The sequence below is a fragment of the Austrofundulus limnaeus genome, unplaced genomic scaffold (genome assembly GCF_001266775.1).
Source record: "Austrofundulus limnaeus strain Quisiro unplaced genomic scaffold, Austrofundulus_limnaeus-1.0 Scaffold3, whole genome shotgun sequence".
Lineage (NCBI taxonomy): Eukaryota > Metazoa > Chordata > Actinopteri > Cyprinodontiformes > Rivulidae > Austrofundulus > Austrofundulus limnaeus.
The window spans coordinates 2,950,122-2,965,923 of NW_013952405.1; the positions used below are offsets into that span (position 1 = coordinate 2,950,122).

Consider the following 15,802-nt stretch of genomic DNA (forward strand, 5'->3'; position numbering starts at 1 on the left):
ATATATATATATATGGGAGGAAACCATAGTACCTGGAGAAAAGCCACACAAACATGGAAAGCACATCGGAATCCACACAGAAAGACGAAAGGTGAACTTGTGACTTCCTTGCTGTCAGGTTACATTAACTACTGCTCCACTGTGTAGTTGCAATACTTACAGGTTAATTGATAGATGTATGTTTGATTATTCTGTTGTGCTCAAGCATGCATGCATTGTCTACTGAGTGGAATTTACAAACACACGCACGCACGCACGCAAGCATGCACTGAAGCAAACCGTATAGTAAAGCAGCAGTAGGAATATCTCCCACAAAAGAATATGGTAATTAACGGTAATTCAAACCTACATCCACAGTTGCAATTTATTCAAAACCTGGTAGTAACGTTTGCTGACCCGCAGGTAGCTCCTGCTGTGATTCAGTAATCTAAAGTGAGGAAAGGCAAATAAACAGGAGCGCATGTGAAAACGCATGCAAACACCTACATCAACATCCTTGAAATTGTTTATCGTCTCCTGTTCTCGACAAGCATTATCTCACCTCTCCTCTTGCTCTCCTTGACAAGTTTCCTTCCGTCTCTTTTTGCCCTGACACTTTGCGAACATTAGTGCTGGCACAGCATTCCCACAAGACTTTGATATAACCTTTCTTTACGCTCAGCCAATAGGACCCTCTCACTGAGGTCAGCAGGCAAACAGAACACAGTGATGATGGCGATAGTTGCCATGCAGCACAGTAACAGGTAACACTGCAGATGCTGGACTAGAACTATCTCTGCTAGGTTTCCAGTTGGTCTGGTACTTTTGTTTGAGGACAAATGATAAAATGGTAATGGACTGAACTTATATAGCCACGACACAACAGAGCTGTAGCTGGAGCATCACCATTAGCACAAAGGGCTTTCATTAAAACAYACACATTTACAGATTGTCAAGAGGAGGATTAAAATGGCCAAAAATGTCTTTATCTTGTGTTTGCTGCAGACAGAAGCACAAACATTCACACASATGCCAAATATTCCCCTCGTTCAGAAAYGAAAAACATTGCGAGGCTTAAACTGCCAAAGAATCGTAGACATTGTTCCAAATATAACTTGACTTTATCAGAGGAAAATGTGAGCGCTAACATTCAAACAACACGACTTCACTCCATAACTGGATAGAAAACAATAACTCAAAAGTGTGTTTTTATAGTTTTTTAAAATGTGCAGTACTTGCATCATCTATTACATTGATATTATCAGTTTCACCAASACAAACTTATTTACTTAAAAGCAAATTTTAGGAGCTATCCCTCTTCAAACACAGAGATTCAAAATGCAAAAATCCCTTCATAAAATATAAATACTGACAACTAGATATGTGCTCAGGTCCTCATGAAAAAAAGGTGGGGAAAACAGAGCTAGATCAGCTTTTCTGCCACAGTAGGAGGTTTTACAGAAAGCCAATTTTAGATGAAAAGTTTCTCCTCAAAAGGATGAAGAATTACAGGCACAGCAGAAATCGTATTTACTTTTTTCAGTCAAAATTMATTTAGGTTGTCGACATGTTATTAAGTGCTTTTATTAGGAACTGTAAAAYGAAAGTGAAATAATTTAATAATAAAAACAGAAAACTCAAAAATAAAAATCAGATTTTCTACTTCCTTTTTGCCCTGAGGGCCACGTCAGCTTTTTTATTTGATTAAACCCCAGCTGGTGGGCTGTGCACCAGCTGGGCTCCAAGTAAACAACCTCGTGCTTCACTTTTTAAACAGAGTGGATGTTGTTGAAGAGTAATGACAGCCTCTACACAGAGCCAGGTACATTTACACTTGGCATAGAAAAGTCTATCCTTCTTTGATAGTGTGTATGCCAAATGTTAAACCCCAAACCCTCCATTAAATGGTGGTGGTGGGGTTTTATGCAAAATCAACTTTTTTTAAGCATTTTATGTTGGAATGTCATTCCTTCATCAAAAACATACCCGGGGTGTTGCTTTGACTCATTCATGCATGTTTAAGAAATCCTTGAATATCCTGTGGTAGCCACACGGAGGTGCATAGACACTTGTTGTGAAGACATGCTGAAGTGGGAGTGTCAGAAACAGTAAGAGGTTCTTAAAGAGACAGGGGCCAATTGCAAGGTGGMATAGTTACTTGATTGTTTTATAGAACTGAACTATGTGCCTGGAAAAAAAACACTCATTTAATAGTAAGCAATCTGTTAACTTAAAATCACTTTTTTTTACAGTTTGGTATGAAGCTATAGTTAAAAAAACCTCTTAAGTGAGTTAAAATATAAATCAATTAACATCRCCAAAACCTATTTAACTACGATAACATCTGCTGATGGTTATGCTCAGAATGGCCAGTTTMATTTTTTCCAAACATTGTCCTGCATTCAGCAACAATAAACAGATCCAATCAACTTTTATTMTTTTTTGTTTTTCTTTCTCCCCACCATGATTTAGGATCCATCACTCTTTAAAGCTTATAGCTACTGGCTGAGAGCCAGTGCAAATGTTTCAGCACAATTTGCTCCCTGCTGAGAGATCTAACCTGGCATATTCTCAAATGAATAAAAAAAATAAAWAAAATAAAAATAAATAAAAAAACAGCACATATTTGATGTCATACTCCAAAGCACAGCCAAGAAGTTTTGTTAGAAGTTTGTTTCCTTTTTTTTTTTTTTGTTTAAGTTGGGAAGTAAAAATTAAAAAAAATTCATGGCACCTTGTGAGTTGCAGCAGTGCCTTTATAAGATCTGGCTGAGTGAAAAGTGGAGCAATCAAGCTTTGAGACCAGATTAGGTTTTCGCCTCTAGCCTGCCTTGGAACCGCACAAAGTGAAAGAGGAGACCATCTGACGAGGAAGCGCTCCTCCACACCCAGACACATAAATAACTACTRAGATGGCTTATTTTGTTTGGCAGATGCCACTCATCTTATAAGAGCTGCTTTCACGCAGGCTGACACTTCCACCGCAGTTACTTCCTTTGAAGTGTGTTGCTGTACATTAACACGCAACATAAACAAGAGACAGGGAGACAAAYAAGGTGGAGGCCAGAGGAAAAAGAAACAAGAAACTTTCAAAAGTAGACTGTCAGAAAAAATAAAAATCTGTGCAGAAGGTAGGAAGGTCTGGACTATGGCAAAATTGATTTTGAGGAAATCAAATTCTCTCACACCTCTGGCCTGTGGTAAAAACAGCTTAACCTCAGACTAACAACACAGAGATAAAATGTTTTTTTTTGAAAGCCTGGATTAGCTCCTTTTTGTAGATAAAAGTACATCTTTATTTGTTGCTGTTGGTTTCTTTTCTTGTCAAAATCAATGCCATCCCCCCCAGCAAAACAGCCCCTCAGCWTCTCCCCCATCTTCACAGAAAACACAGATGTCTACTGATTCTTTGAACAGTAGTTCTCAAAGTTGGGRTTGGGACCCCACTGTGGGTCCTGAAAYATCACGGGGTCTTAAAAATATTTTCAGAATTAATTGCATTTAAAAATGACAACTAACAACATTTTCTTTGTCTTAATTGCTACAAAAGAGTGAGGTTAGTGCACTTAAAATTGGATGAAATTTGCATAATGAATAGGGTTAATATGTCCATGTCTATTTCATCTGATACTAATGTTCATCACTAAAAAGAGTCGGGGTACAGGTCTCTGCTAATTTTATTTTGTGGGATGAAAGCTGAAAGGTTTGYGAACCAATGATCTACGAGGCCCAACGATTCGCAAAGGTCATCTRCATATGTTGACTATAATCTGCAGAGGGAAAATAAAATGAGAAATGATTTTAGATAAAAAGCAKTAAAAGGAGGAACAATTAGATTGCTTTATTGTATGATTGCTGATTCAGCAGTAGATAGTGCAGTATGTAGCCGAGCTCACGACCCACAGAGCACCAGCCCCCTAAAAGCATTGTTGTGAAGACGTGCTGAAGTGGGAATGTTGGAAACAGTAGGAGGTTCTTAAAGAGACAGGGGCCAATTTCAAGGCATTTAGACAGGCTATGATGCAAATTAAAATTTATTTTTGATATATACAGCATTTTCTTAAAAACCGAAGATAACATAGTTTCTTGATTGTGGTATAGATTATGTGCTTGGAAAATATGTACTTCTCCCCTTTAAAACTCACTTTGAAGAGAAAAGCTGGAAAAAGTTTGCAAAACAGTTATTTAAAAGAAAACAACACATAAAGTCCTGTTGCATTACTTTTCATTTTACAAGCCACATTTGTTTAATTCTTTTTCAAATTTTTTGAAATGACTTCATTGGTGAAATTTTATGCTGTGAAAAGAATTGTTTCTCTTGTCTTCACAGCAGTGCCTCATAGTCTCTTTAATGAGAAAGTATTTCTGTCTGGAAATCGAGTTTAATATAAAAGTGTACCCTTTTACAACTGAGTGTTGGCCAAATGTTGCAGGAAAGCCTGACAAACATYTATACTAATTTGCATATTTATTTATGGGAGGGAACAGGGTGGTCCAATTGACACATGCAGCTGTGCTCTATTACATGTAAATTTAGAAGAAGAGTGTGCAAAACTGTGCAAACGGTTTGATAAAACCAGGTGTTTTTGTGTGCACAACAACTTTCAGCATGACTGCTGCACACCCTTTCATACGAGTGGCCCGTGGACACAAGGTCTCAATCTGCCACGGCAGTTACTGTAGGTGGTCATCTTACTGAGAGTTGAAACTCAAGCTTTTACTGCGATACAAAACAGGGACGATTAGAGGTTTTCTGTTACTGAAGGGGAGTTTCTCCTTAACACCAGATGAAAGAAATAAGCTAAAAGCAGAGGTGGGCAGTGCTAATCCAAAAGTTAGMGGGKTTGATGTTTTTTATTTAGAAAGCGCAAATCTGCACACAGTTCAAAAAATGTACTAAAACCCCTAAAGCACAAACAAGAAATTTAGGTCCGCAATTAGCGTCTATAGTGCTTTAGGGGACTAGTGCCCACCACTGGCTAAAATTGTAGCAAAATGTATCAAAAAATAAATAATAACAAAAGGCTAGCTGAATGCTAAAAATAGCAGAACAAGCTAAAATATTAACCACAGCAGATTTTTTTCTAACAATGTTTTGAAGGAACTGGAGAGATTTCAATGTATTTCTATGAAGAAGATATTTCTATCTAAAGTATAAAAGCTACAAAATCTAACAGTGGTGTATAAAGTACATGAAAAAATAGCTAAATAAAAGTAAAAATACTTTAACAGAAAATTACTTTGGGAAAAATAATTTCACTGATAAGAAAAATCCTCTAAGAAAAGAAGTATTGAATTTAATTAACCAAGTCATGTCAACTGGTTCCACTAAACTGAGTTGAGCAAATTGAGCAACAAGTAAATAGAATGTGCTGAACATTTTGATATTTGTATAGTTAAATTAGCACAAAATATGCCCAAGTCATCACATGTAAAATTGTCCGAAAGAAAATACAAGGAACAAAAAGAAACAACGTTGCTATAGTCTGAATTCTGAACCATCCATCACAGAATTATGGGATCATTTCAGAGCAGGAAACAAACAGACACACAACAGGCTACATGGAAACAGAGGCGAGATTGCCTCGTGCAGCAACTGGTGGCATCCTCATGTAGCTTTTCACTGTGCGGTGAGATGGATAGGAAGCTGTCTCCTCACCACCACCCAGAAGGATGGTTAATTGTGAGGGGAGCTCAGCACCCTGCTAACAATTAGACCTGAATGAAGATGGATGTGAGCAGGGGGTGAGAAAGAAGGCAGGAGGCGTGATGAGGGATAAAAAAAAGAAGAAGAAAATGGGGATGCGGGCGAGATGGAGAGGAGGATGGAAAATGCTAGGAGACTAATATTTCACATCCTCTTCTCAATAATTTCTCTTCCTTTTCACCCCCATCTGTTCTTCGCTTGTCATTTATATATTGTGAAAAGGCAATCTAAAATTACTATCCTATTCTACTCCCAGTTGAACATGGCCTTATTCTTAGAAATGACCCGAGGCAGAATGAATTTTCAGCGACACATAACCACTTGTTGGCAATAAATGTTGAGCAAATGACGTTTTGCTACAGTAAATGACTAGAGACACTAGCAAATGGTTGGTTTAATGGCGGGGAAGGTCATAAGTCATTTTGGTTATTGAGCATTAAAGAACACTATGTATTTGCAGAGGAAAGTAATGAAGACTATGGCATGCCTGAGTAAATCACACTTCTGGAGGGGCATAAAAAATCACAGCTGTCATTAGCAGTGAAAAAGCAGAGAAGGCAATGATAATGGCTCCATCACATCCTGAGGTTAGCAGGTTTATTGTATGGTAAACTCTCGTCTGTCAGCCTACGCTCCACAAAAAAAGACCACACTGAACTGTCATAAGGTCTGAAAGGTCGGCACAGTTTAACCTTTCATTGTATAAATTTAAGATTTAAATTTCAACTTGAAAGCTGAAAAGCTCCCCTCACAATGCTAGAATGTAAGTATTACAAATTAAAGTTTGTCTTTTTAACGAGTTTTCTTTTTTTCTAATCAGCACTAAAAACAAAGTAGAGCTGATTCTGAAGGTCAATTTAAAGAGCCATGTCAGACTTTCCTAAACCATAACATCTTCACGGAATGATTGTATGCCTAAAATTACATCATTTTAGAGCATTTTAATTACTTCCCTTTATGTTTTTTACCTTCTTCCCTTCAATTATATGGTTTAACAAACAGTTATTTTTTTTTATCACATTACTGAACAAAGTGAGTTAAAGAAAAATAAGGACTTTCTGGAACAAAAAAATGTTAACAGCATTACAAAATCAACATGTCTTAAGTTTATTTTTGTTAAAAATACAGTAGGTCCACCAGCATATTGACCGTATCAGGTCAGAGTAAAGGCTGCAGCAGACTTACAAGCTTTCTTATGTTGAAGAAAATCTAGGGTGCTGTTCAATTTTTGCACTCATCTTTAAGCATCACAAGTTCTTTACATTATGCAGTTTACTTTATTTCTATTGGTTTTTCTATGAGGTACCACCATTTTTTTTAATTCTAAAAGACTGTCTAACACCAAGTTTTGTTTATAAATGTTTTTAATTTGAACTTCTGCAGCATCTTTCTTCTGTTTATAAATTCAGTCATTACAAAAACCCCTAGGCTATAAAATGAACTGGTTATGGACACATGTAGTACGCTGTAGTTGTGGATCAGGCAAGTTGTTGCCATTAGAAAGAAAACTCACTGCAGTCCTTCTCCAAACAATAAATGTCTCTATGAAAGAAAATAATCCCACCAGTATGAACTGCACTCCTACAAGAAATACATTCTGTTTACACAAATGTCTTTACAAAGTTTTAACTTATCTGAATTATTTGCTTTGATGTTGTAGTTTTCTTTTTTAAGTTTACAGACGATGGGGGAAAAAATCGGTTGAGAAACTAACGAGAGAATTCAAGGTTAYACCTTGATACTCTGGGTAAAATATTATTATTTTACTGTCCAAACCTACTTAAATTCAKTTTGAACCTTTTCAAAACTGCTATTCTCAGTTTCAGCAAAATTATTACAGTTTAACCAGTAAGTACAATAAGATTGGGAAACATTAGCTATAAAAAAAAGTCTGGCAATAATCAGAGTGATAGCAATAATCAGAAGAGTTTAAGCGATGGATAACATTTATGTTGGTGCAAAAGGTTAAGTGACAAATGGAAAAATACAACATTGTACAGAAGCTGTTTCAACAAGCAGCTTGGAACATAAAATGTAAGAAAAAAAAATCCACAGCCTTTTCCAAAAACCGCACAGTATAAAATTTAGGACACACTCCAATGAAGCCAAGATGCTAAGCAACACTTAATCATCTTGGATAATTAAAGACAGCGATGGCACAGATTGAATCTCGCAAATGCTCTAAAATATCATATTTGCAAATCTTTCATCATCCGTGGCACTTAAACCTCCATTTGCCATCGTAATAACTCTTTTGAGGATCAAAGCATCCAGGTGTGAAATGATCATGAAAGCAATGATAAGGTGATTTAGTCACGGCGTTATGAAAGAGGGGAAAAGCAATCCGCTGGATACATTCTGGTGCTCAAGCAAATCGCTGACCTCATGGCAGGCGAGCCAAAGAGACGTTGGGAGAGGCTGATGGGCGAGAATTGTTTGGTAACCCTTTAACGAGATCAGCGCCGTCGAGCTTACAGCACAGCATCGGCGGGCGTACCTCAGAAGCCTGGCACCGAGCAGCGTTTCGGGACACTGAGAAAAAAAACACGCGAAGGCGAGGCAGCGCAAGGTCAAGACTAAAAGAACGGGAAGCGTGTTTTTGCACAGATGTGGATGAGGATTTAAACTCAACAGATGCACATAAACAGGCGTCCACTTTCCTTCCAGCCAGCACCTCATCTGGGTGATGGCTATTTCAGGAAAGAACATAACATCAGGACACACATTGCCTCCAGCTCTAACCCCCTCTACTGCCTTCTTCCTCTGCTCACTCCTTCTCTCTCTCTCTGGCCTTTCCTCATCACCTCTCCTCATCTCTTTCATCGTCACCATTTCTCCTCATATCATTACAACTTGTTTTTCATCCAGATTACTTCCCCCAACCTTCCAATCCTCTGMCAAAGGCCTCTTTGTCTTGGCTGTGTTACAGAAAGAGTCTCGCTTGGCAGACAAGGTTACGGTTAGTTAAGACTAGGGCACAGTTGCAGGACTTTAAGCAGATTTAAACTGCAACTGGAGAACACGTTCAGAGATGGATTGCATTAATCACAGGGAAGGTGAGACAGAGATAGGGATGGGGAGGGGCGGGATGTTGCAATGGACGGAGGCAGAGGAGCAGAGATGAGGAGAGAAGTGTAAGGAGGAGAGAAAAAAAGGCAGAGGGAGTGAAAAAAGCCTTGCGAGTAGAGGTGTGAAAGACAGTGATGAGAGAGCGAAATGGACTCTGAAAATATGTGTCAGCGTGTGCATGTCTGCCAGCTTTGAGCAAACACACAATCTATCTCAGGAGAACAAAAACTGTCAGGGCCTGGCCTCCGACTTATGATTACCAGTTCAGTTGTATAAATGAGCCAGCTGATGCTACTGTTCACTTTGGCACATGGACAAGGCCAAAAAAAAGATGTGTCCAAAGTTTATAGGATGGAGCAGCTCCTCAAGAAAGTACAGATCCTGAAATATCACCCAGTTCTTATCATCAAATTTTATCAATCCCATTAAAAATGTGTAGAAATCCATTRTATTTCAACCATGGCTGATATTAAMATCCTCGACAGGCTTTTTATGCTTTAGGCTGTAGGGGTCACCTCGAGTGAAATAATCAAGGAAACTGTCTTGGACCTCAGTCCTCTGATGGGCCTTTAAAGAGACAAAAATCTGTTCCACTTAAAACTGAATTTAGGCCACCTCAGGTCGCCTTAACCTGTAAAAGAGACGTTCTCTTTTTCTTAATCAGATAAYAAACAGAATARTCTTCTTTTTATTTGATTTAKYSTTCTCTTAACTGAAAGTTATTATGCATTTTGATAATCAGAGARTGTTTATCAAAGTTACAGGAGAAAAGAGGACAGATCTATTTTTTTCCTCAGTATGATTTCAGCTATGTATGGATTTTCTGTGCAAAAATCCTATTTATCTAAACTAATTCTTGTGGTTTAAAGTTGATGAAATATWAATGTTTTATTTGTCTGAATCATATTCGCAAATGTTTTGAGTTTGAAGCAATTCATTCTTTCAGTTATATTTTTAAAGAGTTCTCATCAGAAAATAAGTAAACAGGTCATGATAGGTTTTGTTTCTGAACTACACAGAAGCAATAATCTTTGTTTAGCTTCAGGAGGCGACAGCAAGTCTCTGAACTGAYATTTTCCTTATCTTCMTGTTTTCTAAYCTAACCTCTGAAGGTGGAAACTAACGGAACCTCTTTAAATGRCTAACACAGTTTCCACCCGACAGTCAAGGTCAGAAGAAGACGGACCCACTTCCATCACAACAACCTCCGCTGTTCCCCTCCYGGAGAACTAGWGTGTTTGGCTGAGAAGTTYGTCCATAAGCCAAAGGATGAGTTTCCCAGCCGGGGCACATCCATTCCTGGGTGTGACCCCAAACCAAAGCTCACAGCTCAAAGCAATTTTGTCTTGACTTCCTGTGGGAAGCAAGTTTTATTTTKGACCCAAGATCCAGGACCAGTGAGCCTGACCTCCTCGTTACGACTGACATGGACCAAGCTGGTGCTGAAAGTGTAACTCGTGCCTCGGAGAGTCCAAGCAAGCAGGAGGCCGCAACGGTTTCTTGCCACTGTTCGACCTCCCTACTACCTGAATCGTGACTCGACCGTCATCGTTAAGGTGAAGCTGGCTGTATTTATCAAGTGTCACCGGTCTGGCGGATGTCGAGGAGGAGACGCTGCTCTTCTGGTTCTCACATTACATTTACCTAAGATAAGTTAGGAAAGCTAACATCTTACTTCCTACTTTCTCTTAAATCCTTGCCTTGCCAAACCAACCTAAGTTATTTTCCTTCAAWTGTCTAGTATTCAATATCTAAGCTTGATATTTGCTGTCWATTTTAAGTGCTGAATTGATGAACAATTAAGTTCAGATGTGATCTGGATTTTGCTGATTTTTAAACTTTTTAAAGGAAATTGATTGCTCACAATTAAGTGTACTGTAGTGATTTTGTTTGGTRTGAAAATAAACAATCACATTTATTTATGGATCAAATCAAAATTCTCTGRCTAAGAGTCACTTTTATGTGTCCATTCACTTTGCACGGGAAGAATATTTTMCCGAAAATAAAAAGATCCTTGCTAAAATAATATCCTTATAACCWTGTTATAAGAGGTGTAKGTGTGAAACCCTACAAGGCTTAAAGTTTTTGATCATATTAAAGTGAAAAAAGCATAAAACTTGTGGATTTAAATGAATAAAGTGTTGAGTGTARTCGACATTTAACATAATGAGAATTTTCCTCAAAGAAAAAAGAGATATTAATTAAATATAGACAAAGTAGGACAGAAAAAAAGCTCTTTAATGCAGCTTTCAGACTTCTGAATAATCCCATCTTATTGTTTTTGCCTTTAACATTAATACTGATGACCCAAATACAAAAAAAAAAAAAAACTTAAGACTGTCTCTTGAGGACACGGTCCATTTGGTTTTAATCAGATTTGTGTTCAAGCAACCCAGAAACTGTTTAAGTTTTGTTCACATGATCCAGACCATTGTGAGTTTGGAAATTGGGATCCATTTCTTGGTTTTTAAAAGGTGCAGCTATTAGCTTAGTCAATGTTAATAAATTGCTGAAACAGGCACGAGTTATAGATGAAATCAAATCAACTTCACAGGTGGTGGAAAATCCCCTTGGACTCATGTTTATCTTTTCTATTAGGTGTTAATAAAATTTCAAATGTAGATAATCTTTTTCATGAATAACTGCAAGCTTTACCATCTCCCCCACAGGTTTTGCCATAAGGTGCATAATCCAAGGCAAAGCTTTCAATTTTCTAGCCGAAAGTTTCAACCCTTTGTGACTGAATGCACAAGAGGATGGAGACGAATGAAAGTAAAACTTTATTGTAAGATGTTTAGATTAAACCTGAAAGAACAATCTCAAAAAACAAAGTTGCCACTTCTTTTGGAGAAAAATCAGAGGATATGGTTTGGACATTGAAGGAAGATGCAGAGGGCCTGATATGAAGAATTAAACAGACTACATATTCCAGTCTGATGAGATACTGTTTCTGGTTGTAGGTTGCTTCAGCTCCAACCTTAGGACAACAGCATTAAAAAAAACATGTAACGCTAATGATAACAGGCTTATCTGTGAATGATTTACAAAATCATATTAGTCTCTTTGTTGACAATCATGAAAAACTGTGATGAAAAATATGTTTAAATGTCTTAAGTATAATGGTAATTGTTAAAAAAAGGTTTAAAAGTATGACGGACTAAGACAATTTTTAATTTTTTATGAGAATAAAGTCATAATATTACAGAATACAGTCGAAATAATATGAAAATAAAGTTGTAATAATACAATAATAAAGTCATAATATTACAAAAATAAAGTAATGGCAATGAATTTATGAGAATCAAGTCTAAATATTATGAGAGACAGAGTCTTCAGAATAGACACAGTTGTTTCAAAGAGTCCTGTTACTGATAAAATTTTGATGCTGATATGTTAAATTATCTTTTTTTCTAATTTGTAAATCTGATAAAGTATGATTTCAGAAGATGCTTCTGCATTTTAAGATGGTGTAACACTGCTTTTTTGTGTAGGAAACTAAATGATATGAGAACCTTATTCTGTTATTATTAGAACTTTATTCTCATATTATTTAGACCAGGGCTAKTCAACTAAATTCTTCTGGGGGCCACAGTTACTGCAGGTCAACAGCTGAGGGGCCGAACATCCAGCAGTTAAAGTTATTATGTAAATAAACCAAGTATTACAAAGATCTGTTACCTTTGAATTAGTTTATTTTGCTGTTTTTAATCATGAATACAATATAGAACCTTATAAAAGTAGTGATAATAAAACAATATCAAAAACAAAAAGAACACTATGCCTCATTTTTAACACAAATAATTATTTGACATCTCTGACTTTCCAAACATTTAAACCAATTTTTTTTCCACTTTTATTGTTTTATCTTCCAACTGCTTGTAGTTTTAACTGTCTTGAGTGTTCATAGAAATTGTTTTTATCAGCTTGTAGCCAAGATTCTGACATTTCTGTAGATGCCAAACGTGTCTATGTTTAACTAAAAGAACTTAGAGTAACTAAAACCGGGGATTTGAGCTTAAGATATAAATGAACCAATTGGAAGGCCAAACTTTGGTCACTCACGGGCTGGATGTAGCCCACGGGCCGTCAGTTGAATAGCCCTGATTTAGACTATATTATTAATAGACTACTATTTTGATTATTCTGGTAATTTTATGAATTTAGTCTAGTAATGAAAAATATATACATATATAAAGTATTTATCTTAATCTGGCCCTATCACTTTGTTGCATAAAAGCCTTTTTTTGGTGGAAAGTTTTCTTTATAGAAAGTGATTTGAAATTTACTAATTAACATTGGTTTTACAGATTTATTAGAGATTTTTACCCCTTAAAACACTTTATAAAGTACAACAACATACAAGAAGGTGTTAGTGTACAGATCAAGGTAGTTGTGAAGTGGTGATACTCACTAGACAAGGTAGATAAATACTTCTGTAAATATTAAAGGAGACCAATTATGGGTCCTAGAAATTGTTATGGTATATCTGGGGGCTATCCAGACCATGTTCATTCAATTTAATGCACAAAATAATTATCAGATAATAAAATTTCCCATTTTCTAGTTCTGCCTGCTCTGACTTCCGTCCAGAAGAGCTGTTTATGTTAATGAGCTCTGTTGGTAACGCCCTCCAAAAATCTGTTGACATTAACTCCGCCCTTCAAAGCCAGCGTTTATGTTAGCATGGCTAATAATAGCAGAAGCTCCGTTGTACAACCATATGAGACCCTATGAGACCCAGAGGCAGAGTCGTGGTCGCAGCTTCKTTTTTTTTCTCCCTCCTCTGCTCTGCGCTCACTCTGCATGCTGTTACCAGAGCAGGGAGAAGCAGCAGTGAAAATACCTCAGAAACTTGAACAAATAGGCTTTAACAAGGCTTTAATAAGCTAAACAATAGAGGTACATGAGAAAACGTGTTCATAATGAACAAAAACAAATAAATAATTAAGTTGTGTCCGTGCCGGTCTCAAACCCTGGTATCCCATTCTCTGGTCCAACACTCTACCCATTGACCTATTGGAGGCTTGTTGTGAAATGAGCTGCGCATTGCACAAAAACAACCGTGACGGCTTTTTATACTGAGGAGGTGGGGTCTCATCCGGGGGTTGCTAGGTGAAGGGCTGAACGCAGGTTCCGGTGGGCTGTCATATGGCTTGTGACATCACAAAATGATGGAAGTAAAAATAGTCGTTAATATACATTAAAAATACATTTACTTACAGTAAATATGCCCCTGGGTGCATTTTTCTGGTCCTAGGACTGTTTTTTTAAGAAGTACATACTCAAAGTTGAGTAAAAAAACCTTTAAAAAGTGAATTTTGCATAATAGATCCCCTTTAAATTATATCATCCTCATAAAAACACAAGGAAAGCCTGAGCCATGTGGAGTCTTGTCCTGTTGGGTAGAGAGACTGTCAGACCTTCGGCCCCCTGGCCTGGGTGTCTGCAGGTCGAAACCTCTGAGGCCCGTCTGAAGGCAAATAAAACGGGGCCTACCTGCATCTTCTGCGCCCGCCGCTTGTCTGCCCTCTGGTTCTGGTGATAGATACGGCTGAAGTTGGACACGATGACAGGCACAGGGAGGGCAATTACCAGCACCCCACTCAGAGAGCAGATGGAMCCAAAGATCTTCCCTGCAATCGTCTTCGGGACCATGTCTCCATAGCTGCAATGTGGAGGACAAAGAAAGGACACATTTAGTAAAAACATCTTGTTACACACACAAACACACACACACACACACACACACACACACACACACACACACACACACACACACACACACACACAGTTCACATTAATCATTTCAATTTGCTGCAAAGTCACTTTCTTCAATATCCGTTTAAAGCTTCCCTGCTCTCCATGTATCACACCCCACAAGAATAAAATCTGACACGCTCCTTCTCCCCCTTCAGAGAGAGAAACAGGAAGGCCGTAACCAGGCTGTGTTTGCCACTGAACGCCTCAGTTACGTCCACTGACTCGCTCATGGAGAGCAGATACTATTAACCTTTAGAGAGGAGAACGAGGAGGACACTGAATGCCAAAGCACGGACATTTCCCACAAGCCATTTGTCCAAATTATGTTGGAAATATTTGCAAGTCAAAAGCAATTTTTTTTCTCAAGCTCAAAGACAGACAACACAATTACGATACCTACGTCACTTTAAAAAAAGAAAAGAAGAAAGTCACAACATGTAGGCATCAGCTGCAGGAAAGATAAAGGAGGAAAAATCCAATTTTAAAAGAGCACAGGTTCTTTTGGAAAATCTATTTTTTAATAGACTTTATTTCTTATTCATGAGGGAAAAAAGATCAAGTAATTTGTTCTTGTTTTGCTCTCAGCTGAATTTATTAAAGCCTCCACAAGTTAGTTAACAAATAAACCTGGATCAGTCTTTAAAGACTAAACAGTAATTACAGAAAGACTGATTGTTCACAAAGACCAATCATTTGTCTCATATTGAGCAGTACGAAAGTCATTCAATCAAAAAGAAATATGCTTCAGTAACAAAATACTTATCCTCTACTTTCACCCATCATAAATTTGATTATAAAAATCATATTAATTCCTTTATATCACAGCTTTTCTTGGATAAAGATGAGTTATTGTTTCATGGAAAGACGGGTTCTGAAAGGAGACTGAAAGTAACATGTTTTAGAGGCAAAGCGAGTAAGACAGCAACAGATTGTTGCACAAGAATCTGGCTCTTCTCTGTCTTATCACGTTAACCCTGGCAGGGAGCRACGCAGAGCATCAGAAACAGGGAAAACAGAGTGATACGGTGTTCCCAGTGAGCTGTAGAGTGAAAACTTCACTGAAACGTACATTTACAGAGATGTTATAGGGAGATGATCGCTACAGAAATCTGACACACGTTCATCCACACAAACAAWACGTTTCAAATATTTATTTTCTGCACAAACTATTGCATTTTTGTAAAACAAAATGAAAACTTCACAGTAAAAATTAATAAATCATACAACTTTAAAGTACTGTCCCATGTTTGGCAGGCAGAACGTCTCATCATTTCCTCAAAACTAAAC

At 37.5% G+C, this 15,802-nt stretch overlaps 1 protein-coding gene across 1 annotated transcript in view; it reads right to left on the reverse strand.

Annotated features, from left to right (window-relative positions):
- kcnd3 (potassium voltage-gated channel, Shal-related subfamily, member 3) overlaps positions 1-15,802 on the reverse strand; it is a gene marked incomplete in the record, with an annotated part of 119,926 nt that overhangs the window by 8,608 nt on the left and 95,516 nt on the right. Inside the window, 1 exon segment of the mRNA XM_014017453.1 lies at positions 14,252-14,420. Within this exon segment, the coding sequence (XP_013872907.1) occupies positions 14,252-14,420 (169 nt within the window).